The sequence below is a fragment of the Charadrius vociferus genome, unplaced genomic scaffold (genome assembly GCF_000708025.1).
Source record: "Charadrius vociferus isolate BGI_N301 unplaced genomic scaffold, ASM70802v2 scaffold545, whole genome shotgun sequence".
NCBI classification, from domain to species: domain Eukaryota; kingdom Metazoa; phylum Chordata; class Aves; order Charadriiformes; family Charadriidae; genus Charadrius; species Charadrius vociferus.
The window spans coordinates 1186084-1210680 of NW_009648590.1; the positions used below are offsets into that span (position 1 = coordinate 1186084).

Here is a 24597-nt window from a genome sequence, read left to right on the forward strand (position 1 = left end):
TACAACCCACAGCCAGCCTATGAGGGAACATGTCCATAACGGTACTTGAGTTCCTCATCAGTCACAAGACAATCCAAGATGCATCAGCTACTCTCAGCTGACTTAAATTTACATAATCCCTCTCCTCTTTCTATGTTTGTAAATGATTAAGGGTCATAAAGATAAGTGATCATGCTAGAGCAATTTAAAATGCGTCAATAAGAACAAAGGCATTGGCTAATTTTGCTCGGGGTGAAATAAAACCGGCTTGGCCACTGTGCACTCTAGGATGTATTTTTTTCCAAAACTATTTTGAGAACATCTCTTTGCCTGGATGGCCTTGGGGTTGGTCGTGGATGTGGTAGAAATTGGAGTTACTTGTTTTGAGGAAGTCTTCTGTCTTTGAAATAATACTTCATCTTAAATTTCTCAGTCCCATCTCCTTAATGGAAAATGGTACATTTTGTTGCTTGCTTCATTCCAGTAAAGCCAAGTAAAAAACCCTTACAACTAGGTGACTGCTTGGTGTGCTCCATAAAATGAGCTGATGGTTTAAGCATGCAAAAGCGTGTAGGAGTATACCATAGACATCTCTTCAGCTGTTCTGGGTTGCCATAATCAACATTCCCCTCAGAGTCATGACAGTAAGAACAAAGATTGAGATGGCATGGAGTCAAAACTAACTTATTTTTGAACCATGTGCTCTCTTTTTTGTTTCCATGGCCAACAGGACATGTACACTGAGTGACCCAAAGCTGTGGAATCAGCTTGCAAAATGAGGTTGGTTTTAATAAAACAATGAAATACTGCAGCTTCTGCAAAAAATGCAGATGGGTTGGTAGCAGTGCAACTCCTTGTGTATAATCTTTCTTACCTTTTCAGTGGATGAGAAGTTAAGCCATTTTTTTAATTGATTGCACAGCATCTCTCTCTATGCCTATATATTGGATACTGATTTTTCTAGGGCAGTAGCCTGTTGCCTTTCTGCATGACATGGGTGTGATGATGTAAGACCTATTGACACAGAAAGGGTGATCAGCCTTGTCTCTCATCTGAATAGTGGTCATGCATACCATTCATACAGACATGTTCGAGTCAGTATGTTAATTTACCCAGCAAGTTGTGGTGATCTGCTGTTCAGCAGTGCAGTGCTAGAGACAGAACTTCACATTAACTAGCTGCTGAAGTGGTTACTTGCTTTAGAAGTGATTTTTTCATCCTTTTCTGATGCCTGTGCTGTCACGGCAATATTTTCTGGGCTGGCTAGTATACAGGTAATGGACAGAGAACCTTTAGTCATTTACAAGGTCTGCACTCTAGCCTTCTGCTTGTCTGTGGCTACGAAAACGTCAGGTCTGGCAGTAATGTTGAGCAGAATAACGTCTATCCCTGAATCTGCTTGTCGGCTTATACAACAGATCAAGTCTCTGAGGTGAAGTACAGAGAAAGGCAGAAAACTGAGCATTTAGGAACAACTGGTGTTTCACTTCATTTCTAGGTTCCCCCAAGCAGTGAAGCATTGGCCAAGTAATAAGGACACAGGACTGAGAAGTGAGACACCTTGGATCTCTTTGCAGTTATACTGCATTGGGTATATGTGGCATTAGAACAGCCTATGATACTTCAGCTGAGGCTACAGGGCCAGTAACCTAGAAACTTGTGTAGCACAGGTTTCCCATCCCTTGCTTCTCCTGCTCTCCTTAGGGAGAAGAAACAGTTTTTCTCCTCCATCACAAGATATTCATGAAGTTCTGCCTCCCTTTAGATCACTCCCCAATATAGGGGTCACTTCTGTGTTTTGTTTGTTTTTTTGTTTTTTTTTAAGGTCATAAAATCCACTAATTTTCAAAGCGTAAATGGTGTTACTGCAAGCCTCTAACCCATCTGTGATACATTCAGGCTTCTATTAAGAGGCCTTCCCCCCCTAGTTATTCAGGGTAAAATGCTGCTGTCATTATTGTCAATTGCAAAACTTCTGTTGACTTGACAGGAGCAAGGATTTCTCCCTCAGTAAAATCGAAATAGCTCTACTCTGAAACTTATCATCTACATGGTTAACCATTATTTCATGCAAAAGAACAATTCTGATCTACTCTTCTGCAGTTGCAAAATTTGGTAAATTTTATCTGCTGCAAGAGCACAACATTAACTGCAGGAAAAATATACGAAGGAACAAACCCTTTTTATTTCTACAATATAAGATTGCCTTACAGTGAATTAGATTTCAGCATAGTTGAGACATTATTTTCAATGCCATAGGGCCCAAAAGTAAATTATTATATACGTGCAAGTATTACATTAATTTACTTCATTGACTGAGATAAGTGATTACAAAATAAAAACACTCAAAGCCCAGGAAAATACTTAAAATTCACGGAGTAGAAGCTTTGGGCATTATTTTTCTTGCCCATTTTCCAAGTTTGTTCAAGGGCTTCAAAACATGTTTTCTTGGTGGAACTTTTTCCTTTCTTGGTTGTTTTTCCTCTCCAACACCTACTGAAAGTGTCAAAAAGCTGCAATTTATGATTGCTCTTCTATGACTTGGGCCACAAATCACGTCTGGAGAAGCTTGACCCTGCCTTCAATGTGTGGGCTCCACGCAGCTTGTAAAATCAACTGCTCGGCAAGCAAGTGATTTACTGGGATAGGTGAAAACAGAGCTGAATCTTCAGCATCCTTGATATTCAGTCACTAATTAACCTCTCCGTTGACTATACTTCCACAAGAGGCATACTCTGCTCTGTGTAATCAACACTATGCAAGTTTGCATAGTGTAGCAAGGTTGTCTGGATCCGTCCATGCTGGAGAGAGCCTGTACCAAAATACATTTGTCTTGTTCAGAACATAAGAAGTCCTGTAGCTATGCTGATATATGGGTGACTGACCACAAGGCGTTTAAAAGTCACTGTCCTTTGCATTTGACTTGAAGTCAGGTCCTTAACTGGGACATAACCATGACAGCAAACAGAAAAGGTGGACTGGGCTCTAAGAGCTCAGTAGATAAATGTAATTTAGCATTTTTAGTATTGCTAAAAAGTTGGCACATTTTTAGGTGGACCATAATCCATAACAGTACTCAACATTATGTCTAGCCAAAGCCCATTTCTTGCACTGAGAGCAGCTGTGCACATGCGTGTGTGAAATGTAGTCATGTTTCATTCTTGGTGAAAGAGCCACAAGGAAATGGGAGGTAATCTGCAACGGAGTTTGATAGTGGAGGGAGACTTCAATGTGCAGATGTCCATTTTTAATGTGTGGTTTAAGGAGAGTCATTTGGATAAGTCCCTGTGGGAAGTACATCAAAGTTCTCAGCAGGCAAGAGAGATTGAGAGCTGGTCCTGTGCCAGATGCGGCTGCTTGGTTGATCTGTATATCATTCTTCTAGCTCTAACTCCTTCCGCACTTTTCCTCTTTGTTGCTAGGAGGAGGAGAGAAAGGTTCATAGGGTTTCAGGAACATCCAATTCCATGATCAAGGAGCTTTATCTTGCTAGATAATGAGTGCTGTCAACTCCCACGGCCTTTCCTAGTGTTGAGATTTGAACTTGACCTTCTGCAAGAAGGTTTATATCTTACACTTTAGCTTTATGAGCTGGGAAGTGAACTTACTCTCCTCAATCTCTTTACTGACCACCCTGCAGCATTAATATATCATTTAGAGCTGACTGGAACTTTCCCAACTGGAATTAGATATTTACTCTTTTGTTATAAAGGTTGTTTTTTATACCATTGTTAGGACTTCATGTAACAGTCGTGTGATTTTCTTCTGCTCTGTAGTTTCTGAAAGCCCCAGTGGACTCACTTATCTGTAAAAAAAAAAAAAAAAAAAGGAAAATCAGGGTCATGCTGTGTTTGGGCAATTTAAGCTGCAATAATCACAATTCAGGGTTAATATGAAAATTAAATGGAAATAAGTTGCTCTTTGGGTCTAGGAAGATAGCTTTTCTAGTTAGTTATTATTTTGGTTGACTGAATGGTAAGTGGTAAAAATATTACTACAAGTGCCTGTATTTTTTTTTTACTGCAAAAAACATATTCCTTTATTCTGTTTTAAGCATGAGTGAAGCATTGGAGAGCTTTGTTCACAATAAAAAGCTGTAAGAACCCTATAGGGACAGCAAATTCCAGAAGTTTTAATATCATTAAAAGGCATATCTTCATTATTCCTGTTTCCTTCAAAATTAAGATTATTTTTCATAGATTTTTCATAGCACATGGGTAGGGGACAGAGAAGGGTAAAATCAGCCACAATAGGGTCATCCCAATATTTCAGGTACTAAAGCAAACCAGTATTCTTATGTTTTTGGACTCAGCCTTTGCTGATTAAATTCTGGTGTGGAGAATTGCCATGTTTAGAATAAACAAACAGCATATGTGTTCATAATGGAAGCTTCTTAAACACAGGTCATACAATACTGATGAGTGAATTAGACTCTGCATTGGTTAAATGGAATTGAAGATGTTAAAAAAAAAAAGCTATACGCTTACATCACCACTCTAATTCTCTATTTGTCGATGTAAAGTGACAGAAATTAAACTATCATTGTAAAAGGGATGCTTGTATTAACTGTCTTTTCTACCCACTCTTGCAGAATGTAGACAAGTGGTCCTTTGATGTATTTGCACTAAACGATGCCAGTGGGGATCATGCACTGAAATTCATTTTTTACGAACTTCTCACACGCTATGATCTGATCAACCGTTTCAAGGTCAGTAGTTAGAAGATGGGTCTCCTCCATCTCGGGTTTTGTTCAGGTTACCTCTCATTCTGCTTTGTTCCATTCAAAATGCAATTTTAGCACTATTGAAGGCTCTGTGGACACTGCACTTTCCCCAGTAAGCAAGACCAAACGTTATTTAAGTAGTACTTTTAATTGAGATGGGACACCATGAAGTCGACGGGGTTCCAAACAGGCTTCCCCATGAAATCTCTGGGAAATATTACATTTGTTCTTGTGAGAACGGTGGTGTCATTCTCCTGAGATTCATAGGACTCTAAAGTGTGCAGGCAAAAAAAGGAAAGCTTGAATTCAAATTCAAATTCATCAAAAGAAGCATGGCCAGTAGGTCGAGGGAAATGATTCTGCGCCTCTACTCTGCGCTGATGAGACCCCACCTGGAGTACTGCATCCAGTTCTGGACCCCTCAGCACAGGAAAGACATGGACCTATTGCAGCGTGTCCAGAGGAGGGCCACGAAGATGATCAGAGGGCTGGATCACCTCTGCTATGAGGATAGGCTGAGAGAGTTGAGGCTGTTCAACCTGGAGAAGAGAAGGCTCCGGGGAGACCTTATAGAGGCCTTCCAGTACTTAAAGGGGGTTTATAAGAAAGATGGGGACAAATTTCTTAGTATGGTCTGTTGCAATAGGACAAGGGGTAATGATTTTAAACCGAAAGTGGGTAGACAGACTACATCTAAGGAAGAATTTTTTTACAGTGAGAGTGGTAAAACACTGGAACAGGTTACTCAGAGAGGTGGTAGATGCCCCATCCCTGGAAACATTCAAGGTCAGGTTGGATGGCGCACTGAGCATGCTGATCTAGTTGAAGATGTCCCTGCTCATTGCAAGGGGCTTGGACTAGATGACCTTTAAAGGTCTTTTCTGACCCAAACCATTCTATGATTGTTACAGAGGTTTGCAGATACAAATGTGACATATCTTTTCCTCCAGCTTTGAACAGGCTTTAATTTGGATGGCAGAAACATTGCTCTCTGATCTAGACCATTGTCCCCAACTAAATACTCTGCTGTCCCTTCCTCCATTGACACTTCCACTCCCTGGGGGTCTCCACTTACTTTGGCTGCAAAGGGTTTACAGATCTCTGGCTCCTGTACTTCTTCAGGAACTGCCTGTGCCTGATGAGAAATGTTTGAAGCAGGTGACTGGTCTGAACTGCATCCTCCCCTGATACGTACCCAAGAGGAGAAGAACAGTGCTCCTCTAACTATGGAAATATGAGCGTTTAGGGTATTTGCCATTTGAGCAGATGAAACTGGAGAACCCATGTTGCCAGTTTTATATGTTGCAGCTGATACTGCCTGCATAGAACCCCTCTGAGTTGCATTTTCTTGAGTGTGCACAGTTCTACTCTTGGAGTCAGAAAAGCATGGCAAGCCCATAGGATGGGCAGGCTGGATTTTGCTGTGAAAACCCAGAGGTCTGATAAATGATACTTCTCTTAACAGAGTATCTCAGGCTTACTATATGATGTGTTTCATGAGAAAATCTTGAATGTGAATAGTAAAGCAGAGATATATTCCAGTGGGTTGTGAGGGTAACAGAGACACGCTTGTGGCCTAATTAGAAATATTTCTCCAGGGGCAATCAATCAAATGTTCGCTGTTACTTTTCATACTGCATGTGTCTTCCAGATGGCATTTTGTAGTATACTTACTTGTGTGTGTTTATGCATGGGAATGATTCATCCATAATGTAATTAGGGATGGGAAACCCAGTTTGAGGAAATAACCTGGATTCACTCTCTCGAGTGCCTGTTTCAGATGTTTTAGCGTGTCATTTATTTGTGAAGTACACACTGCTTTTTGGGACCTCTTATCAAAATGCTCTCCTCCGAATGCTAGCCGTTAAAGGTGATTATTTTGTTATTAATTCTGTGCTGCTTTCCTCAGATCCCCATTTCTGCCCTGGTGTCCTTTGTCGAAGCTCTGGAGGTTGGCTACAGTAAACACAAAAATCCTTATCACAACCTAATGCACGCTGCAGATGTGACACAGACAGTCCATTACCTCCTTTTCAAGACAGGCGTAGTGGTAAGTACAGGAGTTGGCATCCTGAATACCTAATGAGATTACAACAGTTTTGGCTCATTAAGGAGATTATGGTTATCCGCAGTAGAACCCATTTGCACTGTAGACAAATTTCATTTGATGTGGCTGTACTAATGAAAGTAGAGATTTAGGATTATTTAGACGTAGAAGGTAGGTGAAGATATGGATAACTCTTTTCACAGTGATCTAAAAGAGGATAAATTAGAAACCCAAGCTCAGTTTTTCGCTCTGCCACAGATCTCCTGGGCGATTCTGCTAGCTCAATTTTGTTGGAATTCGTTTCACCTAATGTGAAGAAGCAAATTGTCTAAACTTTCTTCTTACTTAAGGGAGCAAAGCAGTACCTCCAAAGGACAATTCATTCCACTTATCTGAGGATGACAAGAGCCACGCTCTGGAGATGCTGATCTCCATCCAGTCTCTGAAGCAAAACCAGCTGAAGTGGCTTACACAGAAACCTACAGACAGCTGAAGTGTGACAGCAGTGACAGGAATGGATAGAAGGCTTAAACAAAAATACTGAGCATACGATGTATTTTCCACCATGTCTGTCAAGACAAACAACAGAACTATGTTTGAAGATGGGTGAGAGAAATTGAAGGCAGACAGACTCGAGAGTGGTGATCAGCCATTGCACTTAGGGTTCAGCTGGCGGCTCAGAAAGTTGTTTTGAGGCTCTTACTGCAGCTCCTGCTTTCTTGAACACTCCCCAGTCGTTCCGAGCTCCATAACTGGGAACTGTTGAAGAAGAGGATGGGGGAAACCCGTGGTTGCATGTGGCTCAGCCCAAGCAAATGCCATGAGTACCTTAGATGGGCTATATGAAATCACCATTAAAGTTGGCAGTCAGCATCACTTGTGGTAGTATTTGTGTCTCCCAGTGTAAGTTGATGATGCCTTTTTCTGTGCAGCTCGGTGAGAAACCTGAAGAAATGCTGCTGCCAGTGTGTAGTGTGTGACGGAGCCAAGGACAGAGAGCTGCACACTAACAAGGCATAGCGCTGCTCCTGCTATGTATTCTAGGCCAGTTTGAACAACTGTAGAGCTGCTTACGCTCGGGAACAACCTTTTGTGCATATGGTCTGCCTTTCTGCAGTCCCTTAATTGCCACAGTAATGTTGCTTTCAGTTCTGAAGCCAGACCTGGATGCTCTTCTCTGAGGAGTACCATGCTCCAGTGCTTCCTGTAAACATGTTTCGAGTCTCCTGTGTTGAACTGCACCCGTGAATTGTAATGTTTACTAAAGACATATTTGGAAGGAGTCAGTCCCCATGTGTCTCAAGACCCGATCCCGACTGCCCGATTCTGATTAAAGTTGTGTAGGTTGCTCCCAATTGTGCCTGAAGTAAATAGGAGTTAGGTCAAATTTGCAACTAATACAGATGCATTCTCAAAACCTCCTGTGAGATCCTAAATTGGTCAATGCTGCTTTTAGGGCCATTAGTTAATGAAAATGGACTGAAGGCTGTAGTCAGTAAGAATAATACAACGTTGAGTAATGTGAATTGCTTTATAATGGTGAGCAAATGGATCCTCTTTTTCCCCTCAAACTGCTGAAGAAGGGCAGTTTTCACTTGGGGCTGCTCTGCTCCCAAAAGTGACTGGATGGAAACAGCTGCCCAAGTGCAGCAGCCCTCCTGCCTGTGTATGTTCTGAACTGCCTTTTTCCACTTTGCTGCTTCTCAGTCTGTTAGCAGTTTAGCTGCAATTCACTCACCTGTGAATGAATAAGTGCTATTTCATTCTAGCTCATGTTGCCATGTGGCTGAGTGGGGTTTCGTATTCTGTCTCTGAGCACAATAAAGCTAGGCAAGCGTTAAAAGAGAGAGAATGGAAGGATGTGAAAATACACGAGTAAGTGATGGAATAGTTTGGATTTTTTTGCTCTATGAGGGAGAGAGATGATGTAGCAGCTAAAAAGAAAAAAAAACAAACACCAAAATAAACCCCCATAAACCAAACCAAACCAAAAAGCCCCTACATTTCTATGTATGTACAGTGACTTGAAATGAAGTCTCTGAGGTGCACCAAGAGTGTGAGTTTAGTGTGTTCCCCACTTTGCTGCAAGCCCTGGGCTCCAGTGACCTGTGCTGGTTCCATGGCTCCACGTGGGAGCAAACCAAGCAGTGCTGTTGATTGGAAACCAAGGTGTAAAAAGATAGTTGACACCATGGTATGCTCCTTACTGGCTGTGGGCTTAAAGACTTTAAAGCCAGAGGAGCTCAGGAGCTCACAGAGGTGGTTTTTTTTGTAGAACCAGTTTTCACAGCAAAGCTCCACTTCCATGGTTTATTCCTACTATGAAGATGAAGCCTTTTTCTCACACTGTCTCATGAACTAGAGAGGTGGTGCCGCTTCCGTGCACATTGGCAGAGAACATTCACATTTGAACGCTCTCCTACTTCTTTTATCAATAAGACTCTTGAAGCAGGTAGGAGAGATGAGCCCGTGGCTTGTATCCTGCCAAAGAGAGTAGGGCTGCAAGCTGGGGGATATCAAGGGATACAGGAGTCTGCATGCTGTCTCAAAAGTGCCACATAAGAGAGGAGAGCAATTTTGGGGGGGTTTATATTGGTTTTTCTTGTTTGTTTGGTTGTTTTTTTTAATTGGGTTTTATTGGGGTTTTATTGTTTTTTAATTGTTTATTGGCCAATCTTGCCAAAACTTCTTCCTGCTGCTTCTCCAAAGGAAGAGCTGTCTCTCCATCTTGAATGTTTTCAGGGATGGGGCATCTACCTTCTCTGCCAATCTGTTGCTACTCTCTGTGCACTACCAGGGAAGGTCTGGCTTCATCTTCACCCACCCATTCGGTGGCTGAGGCGAGAGCTAGCTGAGGACAGCGACCACCCACTGGCTTTCTGATCCTCAGACTGACAAAATGCCAACTCCAGGCCCCAATAACCTGGGTGGCACTCCAGGGGAGTTCACCAGGCTCCAGATATCTCCAGTCATCTCCTGTGGTCTCTGGTAGTCTCCAGTGGTGTCTGACAATCTCTGATGGTCTCTGACAGCCTCTGATGGTCTCCAGTGGTGAGACCGACGGACACCGCTGGAGACCCTAGGAGACTGCCAGTCTCTGGTGGTCTCCAGCAGTCTCCAACAGACTCTTCCTGGTGGTGTGGGGCTGGCAGGCAGAAGACGGCAGCTCGTCTTCTTGCCTCTTCCCCAGGGCTCTACAATAAAAATCTTAGAATAGTGTAGGTTGGAAAAGACCTTTAAGATCATCAAATCTAGACATTAACATAGCACTGCCAAGTCCACCACTAAACCATGTCCCTAAGCACCACAACTAGAGGTCCTTTAACTACCTCCAGGGATGGTGAAGGCAATACCAACTTTTAAACTGTCCACTGGTGCCATGGGGGAAGGTGTCATCTCTCCGCTATTGAACTGTTTCCTTTCTCCCTTTAGCTAATGCTGTTTTGTCGAGGCCACTGTGCAGACCACATCTTAGAGATGGTGCAAATGGGGAGGAGGTGCTGACAAGCACTGTCATTTTCATGTAATGAAAACCATTCTGGATGATGGACATCTCAGGGCACCTTGTCTATATTCATACCATACTTGTTGCCATGATGCCACATGACCAGGAATAAAATAGGAGATAGGTTTAGCTCTCAATGGTCAGAGGATAGATTGTCTCTTCGACATTTCCTTGGCCTGAGTTGACAGGCAAGTAATCTTTATTGGAAAATGTTCTGATATGACCATGATTATGAGTATTTAGCCAGGTGCAACTGTGACTGTCTGGAGGAGATAAACTCAAGGGCGTCTGCCTCTATTGGCTTGATATAGCTGATGGCTTATAGAGTTATAATCCTCCTTCCTTTTTCATCAGATTGTATTATTTCTTCTTTTCTTGGCTACAATTTTCGGTTACCTGTTTTTTAAAGATTTGGATGATTTTTCTTGAATCAAGTTATTTAAATCACTTGGGACAATTACTGTTCAAGTGAATTAACGCTGGTTCTTCATGAACTTCCTTCTGAATACCAAACTGGCTTTGAACCATCGGGAGTAAAGGAGAAGAAGATACCGCAGACATACCAGTAGGATCTCTGACTTTACAATCCCACTGGTAACACTGGGAGCGAGAGCTGACTTTGCCGGCCTCTTCACCATATGTCAATAACAATATTTATAAAGCCTCTGTATTCAGTGCTGTACTTTTGCACAGTTTCACAGCAACGTGTAGACATTTGAAAGTAGTGCAGCCTCATCTCTTGCCTCATTCCTTCTTTGAGATTGGAAAGTATATTTTTGGAAAGGTAAAGAAGAGGAAACTGTCTCAGATGACTCTCTTTTCCTCTGCTTTTATGTACCACTGCTATAAAGGTGTTAGCCCCGATTAAAGGCAGGTCGCTCTGCAAGTATGCTGTGTAAAACATTACCATGCTTCTGGGCATTATTAGCATCATTAAGTCTAGTCCAGTGGTACCTCAGTGGAAAGGCCTCTTGCAAACAGTTTCTGGGGACTGTTTAGCCAGGGCTGCTCTGCAGCATGCAGACTGCAGCCCCATAATGTGTTGTGTAGACTTTGAAGACAATTGGAGAAACAAAGTGCTAAAGCTGGTCAGAGCAAAAAGTAACAGCTGTGTGTTCCCGGCTCCAATCTGACTGAGAAGCGAACCCAAGGAATGGGTAACTATGTGTCTTCAATTCTCTCTGTACTGTGTTTCAGCCTCATCTCAACCTGGCAAGAAATGCACAAGCGATCATCCCCTAGCGTATGGCTTCTGAGACTTTCTTTCATGCGCTGCCTATGTCCACTAAATTACCTATGTCTACACACCTTTCAAAGTCACCTGCTGTTGTGATGCCGGATGTTTGAAGTGACAATAAGCACTCTTCAGTGTTAGAGTACTTTCTTTTTTAATGTCTGTGAAGTATTTTTCCTCTCTGTTTCAGAGGAAATGATGTTCTGAACCACGTGCAGAGGTCAGAGAATGTGCATATTCCAGATTTACTCCTGCTGTAATAAGCGACGCATAAAGTATCCCATGCAGACCATTATGATGGAGTTGCACTCCAGAGGATGTAGTGAAGTGTCTGCTGTTTCCCAGGAACAATCCCAAGCACTAATTGTTCCCACAACCAAATGATACGTGGCATTTGGTTTAAGATCTAAATAGCACAGGAAGAAACCATTCTTTTGCCACCAGGAACAATGGACTCACAATACAGTGTGCCAACAGTGACATTTCAGCTTTGCTTCCCTTGTTAGAATGTTTTTTTCAACTTTGGTGGGCTTTGTTTTTTGTGGTTTTTGGTTTGGTTTTTTTTTTTTCCTTTTTCTTGGTTTACATCCTGCCTCCCCTGCAGGGTACAACCCATCTCAATATGACAGATTAATTTAGTTTGAAAATGAGCTCTAGAGGTCATCAGTTCTAACCTACTGATCACAGCCGGGCTATCTTTTAATACGCATTGTATATTCACACACGGTAAAGAAATGTAGGGGACATTTTCCTGTTTCCTTAATTTGCTCTCATCAATTACTTATCCTTACTCCAGCCTACATAGTTGTTCAGTTCATCACTTTCACAATATTTATGCAAAGAACTCGGGCATACTGGAATGTAAGGCTCTGGTTTCAGAAGGCATGTTGGGGTCATTGGTTGATCTTTTCACTAAGATCAAGACAAAGACTTGTGAAAAAAAAAGTATGATAAAATAGAAAAAATATACTCATTTATCTTGCTAACTGGTTATTTGCAGTGTGGGAAAAGTACTTGTTTTCAAATTTAAATAATCTTTATAGTGGTAATTTGTTCTAGTTTCAAAGCAAAGAAACAATTGTCTGGTTTATCTTTACACAGTTCATTTGCCTTTGTCATGCTCCTGTTATTTACATTCTCTCAACAGTTTTCTTCCAGGCCTCTTTTTTCTTCTCTTTTCAATTAAAAAATCTTCTTTCCCTCTAATCATATTCAGTGCCTGAATTCTCTAGTTTTCCTGTTATTTTCTTCCCAAGATTATGCCTTGGAATGGATTTGTTATACTTTACCGTATGAACTAGAATATTTTAGGTTCTCTCATAGAAACAACATTGAAGGAGAATTTGGAATTGCTTTGATGTTTGTCTCTTTGAGTATTGGTATAGAAGCGTGATGTGTAAGAACAACTTCCAAGAGCTGACACTTATTCCTCATTTCATTCTTTCCTTTATTTCACTCTGTTGTTCAGCTGTGATTATTACTGTATTCGGTATTATTTTCTGATTAATCTTTGTAATTATTAGTAATTGCCATTTCTTTGTGAATCCAAACAATGAGGTGCAAATGGTAGCGCTTAAGAGTTCTTTCTCTGACACTGTCAAGAATTACAGGAGAGTATTTCCTGCAGCAGACCTGTAAAACTGCAGAAGTGCAGGACTTGTGTCACATCTGTTCGTACCAAAGGGAAGTGAGATCCTCCTCTTCTCTAGGCTATTGTGATTAATAAGCAGATCATCATGAGCTCTGAAAATGATAGCTGCTTTGGAATAAAAGACCATAAACTGTGGGGAAGGAAGCAGGCTGATTATTGCTGTCTTTGCTTTGTAGCATTTTCTTGGAAATGGATCCATTTGTTTTGATAGATTTGGAAGCACTGCTCTTTCCTCTTCCTTTTTCTTTCTGTACACATTGATCCTTTTGTTTACATGCCAATGACTTGCCTTAGTAGCTAATTCTTCGTATTTATTGTATGTTTGTGAAAGACAATCATGCCTCATTACCCTTTTTTTGTTTCCACTCTGGAAGTCAATACTTGTTCTTTCATGCCTTCTTCCTGGGCTGTCCCCCAACCCCTATCATCACAGAAAGTTTGAATATTTTTTTCTGGATTGGTTTTGTCAGCCCTTTAGAAATGAAAAACATTCACATTTCCTCGCTCTTTTCAACCTGTGACAATGTCCTGCTGCTTTCTCAATAGTTCTTAATGGCTTTGTTCTTTAAAACTTTGTTCCCAAGAAGAAGTCGTCACAGACTAGTGAAAGGTAATGTCACTGCTTTGATGGAGATTGCATCCATTCTCTGCAGGCTCTTTACCATCTTGTTTGCTTTTCCTTGCAAGGTTGTAGCAGAAAGAAGGGACGAAAAGGTTCCGATTACTTACCTGTTATTTCCCTCCTGTTACTCACAAGCCTATTTTGACTTTGTGCTACTTACACTGATTTATTTATTATCCACAGTTCACAACTGTAATCCCAGTCTTTATCCTGAGTGGTCTTTCTCAAATGCTGTTAGGATATTTAATACCTCTTCTCCAGTGTATTGCACCCTGTTTGAAAATCTACAGTACCCGAACTTGTTCAATAAGTGATGCTTTGATAGGGCATGCAAGTTAGAACTTTTCCTGTATGTGTCTTAAGAGATGAGGTAGGAGACCACAATCACAGAGCTCATTGCCTCGGTGATGTTTGAAGACTGGAGTCATAAGATCCTGTTGGAGCGGGACTTGTCAGATGATGTCCGGAAGGTCGGAAGTGAAGTAGAAGTGGACTAGCTGGGAGTGTCTCATGATAGTTCAGTGTGCATAATGTAGGTTTGCTCTGCCTGTTCCTGAGTGTTTGTGCCTGATTTTTTTCTATTATTTGCACTCTCTCTTTTTGGAAAATGGCAGAACGTGGTTGTGGAATTGAAGTCCGGATCTAGATGTGTAGCCTGGAAAGCCCAGTTCTCCCCCCCCCCCATTGCAGTTGTCAGTATTTGTTGCCTGAAAGTTGAAATCATGTTCTTCATCAGCTGTAAAGCATTCCTTATTCACAAGTCACGCCTGTGAATTCTCCACCACCAGTACTGTCCATTCCTGTCCTGGACCAGTTGTGTAGGAATAAGAAAATAATTTAGTTTCTGTGTCTGCTCATTTCTTGATCTCTGCACCCTCCTCTCTCTCTCTCTCAAAAAAAAAAAAAAAAAACAAAACCAAAACCAAAACCCAACAAAACAACCAACCACCAAAAAATCAAGAGCTACCTTGATTATGGTCAGTGGCATCATGTGAAATATCTCTGGCCAATTATTTTCAAACTGCATCTTTAATGTAAGCAGATCTTTAATACTAAGGCTTGCTTAATTCTTCATTGGTTATGCAGAGATGGCTGTGAAAGACAGGAGAGCTGGACAGGTCGCGGTGTGCAGAGCCCCAGTTATCCATTCTTCCCCTGCTCGTGGTTAACAGACCAGTGGTGGCTCCTGAGCTGTAGTAGATGTCTGGAATAGATTTATGAAACCACAGTGCCTTTAATGGGCATTGAATTAAAAGGCAGTTTGTACATGAACATCTGTCAAAAGGTTTTCAGGTTGACAGTGAGCTGTTAGAAAAATATTTGGCAACCGCTGTAGTAAAGTTTTTCTGTAAATGTAATACATTTAAGCATTTCATACAAATATTTACAGCATCTACAGTATCTAGAGTCTTTGTTTCTGATGCGCTTGATGTTAACAGCACTCCTTGTGTGCTACCAGTGGAAAACCAGACATAAAATGATTGATTGACTCAGAGGAAAATTATTAAAAGCATCTGAGTCATTTCGAAATCTAAGTCAAAAGCGACTTAAGCATTGAAAAATAAGGCTTTGACTAGGCAATTAGGGAAAAAAAACCCCTCAGACCTTTCTCAAATGTTTCTTTAAATGATAAATAACAAGACGTGCATCTTTGTGTGCTTGTGTTCCCTGTCCTCCTCATGATTCAGTGATAGACAAAGACTTTTAGGTACTGGAAATTAGTGACATTCTTCTGTATTTGAGGCTCTGCTACCCAGGTCAGCTGAGCTGAAAATACATACCCTGGTGGTATGTGCATACCTGCACATGTATCATCAAATTTCACTTGAAGAACCTTGATTTTCTTGAGGTTTCACTCTCTCTGTTCCTCACATATTGCTCTTTAAGAATGGCACATGTTTGCCCTTGCTCTGCCTTAAGCCTTGTTAGCTCCTGAAACCGTTGTGCTGAAGTTCAATTTATTTAGATGAAGCTTCAGGAAAAATGCTGGTTTGGCTTTTGTGTATCAACCAGAGAAGTTTGCTTTAAAACAGCTGGCAGGCTGGAGGGGAAAGGCAATGATGTGCAGCCTTGACTGTCAGCAGAGGATAACTTGCCTTAAAAGACAAAAGCCTTAATGCCTGGGAAAATGACAGCTTATCTGATTGCTCTGTAATCTCTTTTCAGCACTGGCTGACAGAGCTGGAGATCTTCGCTATGATCTTTGCAGCTGCTATCCATGACTATGAACACACTGGAACCACCAACAACTTTCACATCCAGACGCGGTGAGGCCACTGTAAATCATGATGAAGGCTTGGGCAATGGAGGGGGAAACCTTTGGAAAATAACAGCAGAGCCACCAAGAAAAGTGCAGGAGCATTTGCTTTCAAGTGTTACAGGAGGAAAGTTCACTTCCTTAGGTTGCATTTAATTTTCTCTTGCTGGACCATTTGCAATGGAAAGCATGTATTCTGTCTTCCTGAGCATTGTTTCATCTTAATAATCAGGAAAAAGGAAAGTCCTAAAATATTTCTATGTAAAGTTGCTAAAGACAAATTGCTGTACAGAGTGATGTATTTTGAGGAAGGTATAGTTTTGGAGGAGATACTATAATTCAACATTTTTTTCTCCTTTTTGAATTTGAAGAATCAAACATTAACTGCATAAATCAAGAGCTCAACCATATCTGTATTCATCAGTGAACACCAACACTACACATAGTATTTTTATTTTAGTGGAAAACCACAACTGCAGCAAGGGGATATGTTTACCCTTACGTGCTCAGGGATATAATATAAGCTTTATAAATTCCTATACAGTAATTAGTTGATCACAAACAGCATATTTTATTAACTCAGAATCTTCTATAAGGCTTTTGGGTTGGTGGAAGAGAGAAGGAGAAGATGAAGATGGCAGCAAAATACAGAAGTGTGCAAAGTTTGTGAAGTCTCTAGTTGCAATGGCAATTGGACATCTAATGTCTGTGTATTATTTTGACAATGGAAGTGTACTGGTAGCCATGACAAAATGTCTAGATGTTCTCAACTGACAGTGCACATTTGGGCGTTTCTAAGATGCATTGCATCTTACCCTAAATTAGATGTCTGGAGTATGTTATCTGAATTAGGCTGTGTATCACAGATATATAAAGGTTGCTAGGATAAATCGCATATATCCTGTATCATCATATAAATCACATATATGCTCAGGAAAGCTTGGGAACACAGGAGGAAGTTTCTGTCTCTGTTCTGGGCCAAGCCACACTCCACTTCTTACAGCTTTGTGCATGCAAGAATTAGGGATCTGGTGTATTTCCCAAATACTTATAGAAGAATTCAAGGAAGGACAGTTGTAACTTAATTTCTGTAACACTGAACATCAGAGGGTGTAAAGTGTCAGGGGAGAAAAATGTACACTGCTCTCTGGGAAGCAGAACTGAGTGGGGACTGTAACAAGCCATACCCTCTGTTGTCATTAACTTTCAGGAAGAACTTTGTCTTTAGACCAGTTTAGCCATTCATCAAGCTCAGATCTATGCCCAGGAGTTAAAAATAAGGTGTGAAGTACCTTTGGTTTTACTCTATCCCACTGGCAGTTGCCCTTCCGGACAGCATACTGTAGTGCACAGCTGACAGAAAGTAGTTCAGTTATATCTTGCTTACAGCCAGTTTGCTGTTCTGGAAATAATACTGGGACACATCTTGCAATTGCTTACTTCGGTACAGTCAGGCTTTAATATGAGAACAACATACACGAACTGCAAAAGAGCCTTGTGATTCATCTGTAAATTTACGTATCTCTCACAGCTCTCAGCATTTTTTTTAAGTATGTAACAAAGAGACTAGGTGAGTCTCAGCTGATGAAATAGATTTTGCGGTGAATTTTGATCTTTAGTTTTCTTTTACTGAATAACAGCAATGAACAAAGTATTACAAGTGCTCTTAAAATTCTTGTATCTGTGCTATAGAACTAATCTCTGTAGCTGATCAAATGAAAACTTCCGAATGTGAAACACTTTAGGCAGGGAAGAAACATAACCTTTCCTATGTTTTCTTTTAAATGCTAGGTCAGACTCAGCCATTCTATATAATGACCGGTCTGTGCTTGAAAATCACCACGTTAGTGCAGCATATCGTCTTTTGCAAGATGATGAAGAGATGAATATTTTATCTAATCTCTCAAAGGACGACTGGAGGTAAAAATGAATGTGGTGACTGCCTAGGAACATTGCAGCATCACTGTAGACTGTTATTACTTTGTTTGAATGGCAATATGGATTATTGTATATTGCATATTAGTATTTCTATTGCTACAAAGAACTTTAAAAGAGATTTAAAAGGTGTTTGTCTTGCTTATTTCTGCTTTTGTTTTTCACCTCTGGTAGTGAGACTAGACTTGGTGACAATGGATTATAATATACAGTTTGACTCCCATCTAATTTCTAAGTCTCACAGAGGCAACCTTTGTACACATCCATTTGTAATTGAGTGTAGAGCTAGCCTGCTGTTTGTTCATCCTAAAGCATAAACATACCCTTTATCTACTTTGATGCTCCCTGCCTGGAAATTATAAATGGGACTTAATGTAAAAAAGAATCCAGTCCGAGGAGCATAAATCAGTGTACTATATATGCCAAGGTGATGTAAGAAGCTGTGATTTAAAATAAGCCTCATGCAACATATGATTTATGTGCGAAAATCAGCCCATGATTTGTTTTCTAATAGCAGACAGTTCAACCTGATGAGGACTTTAAGTTTTTATGGGTTTTTTTTGAACTCCAAGGGGTGGTACTTAAAAATAGCCCAGTATGCTAGACAGGAAGAATCCTGCTCCATGGTCTTTCTTATGGGAGGGGAAGCTCCTTGTGGGATCCTACATGATGCACGGTGCCACAGCACTGAGCAGTCAGTTCATCTTATTTTAATATAAACGTGGGGAAATGAGCCCTTCTGGGGGCCTGGCTTCTAGCAAGCTGGTCAATGAAGACTCTGCTTGCTAATCTGTTTATAGGAAAGAATTTCCTATTTCTTTCAACTTGCGGACAGTGATGTGATCCTATAGCTGAACACCAGAAATAAAACTCGGGAACTTACGTGGCTGATTTCAATCAATGTGAGTGTTGTGGAGGAGTGGCTTGAGAAATTCTATCCCCCAATATAGAAAATAGTCTCATGGTGGGCAGCAAGCAGAAACTTAAAAAAAAATATATCTGCATTGAGGTGTAAAAAATCTAATTTATTTTTTTAGCTAGAGCTGGTAATGCCTTGTCAAATATTGGCAGCAAATTACTGCTTCCTTTTATGTTGGCGGGGGAAATGCAAGGAACTAACTGACTAGAAACAGCAGCCTTAGAGCCACTGTCTACAAGGATGAGCAGAGCAGCTACTTGAGTCTGCTTCATTGCATAGATGCTGTCTTTAGGAAAATGGTCTGCTTTGGAGCTTTAAACTGTTTTGGCTTGAATCAAAGCTAGCTTCAGGTATTTCTCATTGATTACATAGTGCCAACATGTGTGTTCTGTTGAGGCAATATGCTTAGACCCAAAGTTTCAAAGATTAACCCGTCTCTTTAAGAGATACTGTAACTGCCTGAGCAAAAATATTGAGTGGTTTGGATTGCTTATTTGTTCTCTCTCAAGTAGGGGTTTATTACTTTGTAGCTGCCGATCAAGAAGCAGCTGCAGAATAAGGGCCGTTATATGGATGTGCTCTAATACCAAAACATGGTGATTTTTGTGTGCTTTTGCTTTTGACTGCCAGTTTGAAATCCCTTAGGCAAACATTTGGGAAGCACTGGAAACATCGGCTAACTTCAGCAGGGTCTGAGGTGTTGAGAAAAAAAGCCAAGAAGCCCCGAGTTTCCCAGACTGGCACTCAAAAATAGTACCCTCAGTACTGAAGGATGCTTTGGGGAACTATTAAAGCATGTCCAAATTTAACTTTATTTTTGTAGACGTGCCTGATAAATCTCTGTCAGCAAAAGGCCCAAGTGATGATTTTTTGAAAGCAAATTCTCAAGTGCCTTTCTGAGCTGAGCTCTCCCTCTTTTTTTCACATTACTGGTAAGAGAAAATCTGATGGTCAGTGGATTTTTCAATCCTAGATGTCTATGTGGATTTTATAAATTTCGTGGCATTCAGTCATCTAGTTAGGGAATGTATTTTCAGGAAAGAAATGTAGAAAATCAGAGCTATTACTGGAAAAATAAATGGTCACAGGTTTTGTAAGGAAAGCAGATGAGATGCTTACAAGTACTTAAACTACATTTTTTTTTCTCCATTTAAAAAAAACCACCTCTGTTGCCTATTAAATATTTGAAAATCAGCTGAGCTGCCTCATTTCATGAATCCCATTTGTGCAAATCATCAACAAGTAAATGAAGAAACTATAACAAAAACAGATTACAGTGAATTAAGAAAATAAACTGCAAAATGAACAGATGCTTTCCAAGATACTGTTATAGATGTCTTTTCTGGCACTGTATTTCATTGTTAATAAGTTCCATGCAGTTTATTGAAACAGTATGTTTAGCACCAGCCCATCAAATTCAGGATTAAAGAGGAAAATGTTTTGCTCCGTAATTCTGTATTGCAGTACAGCTTTGGGAAGTAACCTTTAATGCAATATTGATTTTGTCAGTAAAGTTGCTTGGGGTTTCGTCCCTCAAATAATTCTGGGTCCTCCTTGTAAATCTGTAATACTCCTTTCAAGATTGCGGTGAGAAACCTTGAATGATTTTTGACTGAAGATGACTTTGGTCAGAGCCTGCTTTCGTATGTACCTAATAGCATGTGCATGGTTGCATAATCACACCCTTTTCTGGTTCAAGTTTATTTTTATGCATTCAGGATGGGCACGTGCATGTTCTGAGTGTTATACCTTTAGTGAGAATCAGCTGTTTCAGCCATTGAAAATGTTGCCTTGAGTGTAGCGGTTTTCCTATTGATTTCCACAAGAATGAAGTACTGAGACTTCCAACTGGACAAAATGAGGAAAATATCTCACTTCAGGAGTTCTTACTGTTGGTTCCTAGCATAGGGATTAAGCGATCTCAAATGGCCTTTTTCCTGTCCCTTTCCCGGGAGCGCAAGGGGATGCGAGTCCTTCACTAGGATACTGCTGTAAGGTGGACAACTGATAAGGAGCAAAGACACATCCAACAAAGTGTCCAACAATATGATGTAATGTTCTCTGAGGCAAGAAAAGCAAAACCACAAAGTAATTATTCTAAAGAGGAAATGAAGATATTTGCCAGATGGATCAATGCAAGGCTTGGAAGTATTTACATGTAAAGTCAGCCAGAGTCTATCTCAGCCATCAGCAGTAAAGATGCCGTAAAACTGTGCTTGCTCGTGGGACTGTGCCAGATACCATGTTTACACCTAAGTCATCTGCAGGACGTTAGTTAGAAAACAAAAAATCAAAGCTGTGACATTGGCCACAGGTTGAGTTCTTGTTCAGCACGTGATAGTAATAAACCAGGAAATTTGCTTCAGGTTTCCCTCTTCTCCAGTTGAGAGAATTGGTCATACCTTCCTGACCCTGTTCCCCAACAAGCTGCTCTCTCCACCTAATTGTTCCTTTCCCTAATTCTGCAGGGGTTATTAAAAGGCCATGGGCAAATTGTCTTAGAATTTATTTTCAAATTGGGTAACTTCAAACTTTTTCTCAGTGGTAGGTTATAGGTGTGCGACTGTGACAGCTCCTGGCCTCTGGCCTTAGGGAAATGTATGTTTTACCATGAGAAAAAACATCTGGAAGTGTAATGAGAAATATTAAAATCACTAATTAGTAAGCCAAGCAGCACAGCCAGGTCTATTAAAAAGACTTTGAGTCCACAAGGGATCTTCAGTTGAGGAGACCTGGCTGGATGGTCTCATTCAAAGAGTTGCAGTCAACGGCTCAATGTCCAAGTGGAGACCGGTGACAAGTGATGTTCCTCAGGGGTTGGTATTGGGTCTGGTGCTGTTTAACATCTTTGTCAGTGACATGGACAGTGGGATTAAGTGCACCCTCAGCAAGTTTGCTGACAACACCAAGCTGTGTGGAGCAGTCTTCATGCTGGAGGGAAGGGATGCCATCCAGAGGGACCTGGACAGGCTTGAGAGGTGGGCCCATGAGAACCACATGAAGTTCAACAAGGCCAAGTTCAAGGTCCTGCACATGGGTTGGGGCAATCCCATGCACAAATACAGGCTGGGCAGAAAATGGCTTGAGAGCAGCCCTGAGGAGAAAGACTTGGGGGTGTTGGTGGATGAGAAGCTCAACCTGAGCCAGCAATGCGCAATCGCAGCCCAGAAAGCCAACTGTATCCTGGGCTGCATTAGAAGTGTGGCTGACAGGTCAAGGGAGGTGATTCTTCCCCTCTACTCTGCTCTTGTGAGACCCCACCTGGAGTACTGTGTCCCAGTCTGGGGCCCCAAACATTAGAAGGACATGGACCTGTTGGAACGAGTCCAGAGGAGGGCCATGAAGATGGTCAGAGGGCTGGAGCACCTCTGCTATGAAGACAGGCTGAGAGAGTTGGGGTTGTTCAGCCTGGAGAAGAGAAGGCTCTGGGGACATCTTATAGCTGCCTTCTGGGAATAAAAGGGGGCCTATAGGAAACACAGGGAGGGGCTCTCTATCAGGGAGTGTAGCAATAGGTTGAGGGGTAATGGTTTTTAACTATAAGAGGGCAGATTTAGATTAGAAATTAGGAAGAAATTCTTTACTGTGAGGCTGGTAAGACACTGGAACAGGTTGCCCAGAGAAATTGTGGATGCCCCATCCCTGGAGGTATTCAAGGCTAGGTTGGAGGAGTCTTTGAGCAACCTGGTCTAGTGGAAGGTGTGCCGGCCATGGCAGAGGGGTTGGAACTAGATGATCTTCACGGTCCCTTCTAACCCAAACCATTCTATGATTCTATGAAAACCCATTCCTAAGCCTGAGCAGGGCCATAGTATTTTCAGTAGCAACCACTTTCATGTAGCTTAATTTTTATTGCCACAAACAGCGATCTAATGAGGATGAATGAGAAACCCAAGCTCAGTTTTTCGCTCTGCCACAGATCTCCTGGGCGATTCTGCTAGCTCAATTTTGTTGGAATTCGTTTCACCTAATGTGAAGAAGCAAATTGTCTAAACTTTCTTCTTACTTAAGGGAGCAAAGCAGTACCTCCAAAGGACAATTCATTCCACTTATCTGAGGATGACAAGAGCCACGCTCTGGAGATGCTGATCTCCATCCAGTCTCTGAAGCAAAACCAGCTGAAGTGGCTTACACAGAAACCTACAGACAGCTGAAGTGTGACAGCAGTGACAGGAATGGATAGAAGGCTTAAACAAAAATACTGAGCATACGATGTATTTTCCACCATGTCTGTCAAGACAAACAACAGAACTATGTTTGAAGATGGGTGAGAGAAATTGAAGGCAGACAGACTCGAGAGTGGTGATCAGCCATTGCAGTTAGGATTCTGCTGGTGGCTCAGGAGGTTGTTTGAGGCTCTTACTGCAGTCCGCGTGCAGTGTCAAAAGTGTCAAATAAGAGGAGAGAGCATTTTTTGGTTTTTAAATTGTTTTTTTTTTCCTCAGGTTTTATTGGATTTTTTTTAATTGGGTTTTATTGGGTTTTTTATTGTTTTTTTTTAGTTGTTTCTTGGCCAATCTTGCAAAAACTACTTCCTGCTCTTTTCCAAAGGAAGAACTGTCTCCCCACCTTGAATGTTTCCAGGAGTGGGGCATCTGCCTTCTTTGATGTTCTGTTGCTACTCTCTGCGAACTGCCAGGTTGAGTCTGCTGCTTCTTCACCCACCAATTTGGTAGGTGAGGCGAGAGCTAACTGAGGACAGCCACCCTCTATTGGTTTTCTCATCCTCAGACTGACAAACTGCTACCTCCAGGCCCCAATAACCTGTGTGGCGTTCCAGGGGAGTCCAACAGACCGGAGTGGTCTCCAGTGATGAAAGCACTGGCAGCCGCCGGAGGCTATTGGGGACTGCTGGTGCCCAGATCACCTTGGAGAATTACTGTTCAAGTGAATTAACTCTGGTTCTTCATGAACTTCCTTCTGAATACCAAACTGGCTTTGAACCATCGGGAGTAAAGGAGAAGAAGATACCGCAGACATACCAGTAGGATCTCTGACTTTACAATCCCACTGGTAACACTGGGAGCGAGAGCTGACTTTGCCGGCCTCTTCACCATATGTCAATAACAATATTTATAAAGCCTCTGTATTCAGTGCTGTACTTTTGCACAGTTTCACAGCAACGTGTAGACATTTGAAAGTAGTGCAGCCTCATCTCTTGCCTCATTCCTTCTTTGAGATTGGAAAGTATATTTTTGGAAAGGTAAAGAAGAGGAAACTGTGTCAGATGACTCGCTTTTCCTCTGCTTTTATGTACCACTGCTATAAAGGTGTTAGCCCCGATTAAAGGCAGGTCGCTCTGCAAGTATGCTGTGTAAAACATTACCATGCTTCTGGGCATTATTAGCATCATTAAGTCTAGTCCAGTGGTACCTCAGTGGAAAGGCCTCTTGCAAACAGTTTCTGGGGACTGTTTAGCCAGGGCTGCTCTGCAGCATGCAGACTGCAGCCCCATAATGTGTTGTGTAGACTTTGAAGACAATTGGAGAAACAAAGTGCTAAAGCTGGTCAGAGCAAAAAGTAACAGCTGTGTGTTCCCGGCTCCAATCTGACTGAGAAGCGAACCCAAGGAATGGGTAACTATGTGTCTTCAATTCTCTCTGTACTGTGTTTCAGCCTCATCTCAACCTGGCAAGAAATGCACAAGCGATCATCCCCTAGCGTATGGCTTCTGAGACTTTCTTTCATGCGCTGCCTATGTCCAGTAAATTACCTATGTCTACAC

The 24597-nt window shown here is 41.5% G+C and overlaps 1 protein-coding gene across 1 annotated transcript in view; it reads left to right on the forward strand.

Moving 5' to 3' along the window:
* PDE1C (phosphodiesterase 1C, calmodulin-dependent 70kDa) overlaps positions 1-24597 on the forward strand; it is a gene marked incomplete at its 3' end in the record, with an annotated part of 284944 nt that overhangs the window by 238696 nt on the left and 21651 nt on the right. The window contains exons 7-10 of the mRNA XM_009886214.1: positions 4571-4687; positions 6612-6752; positions 15928-16028; positions 17810-17938. Coding sequence (XP_009884516.1) covers positions 4571-4687; positions 6612-6752; positions 15928-16028; positions 17810-17938 — 488 coding nt within the window. The remainder of the gene's footprint in view (positions 1-4570; positions 4688-6611; positions 6753-15927; positions 16029-17809; positions 17939-24597) is intronic.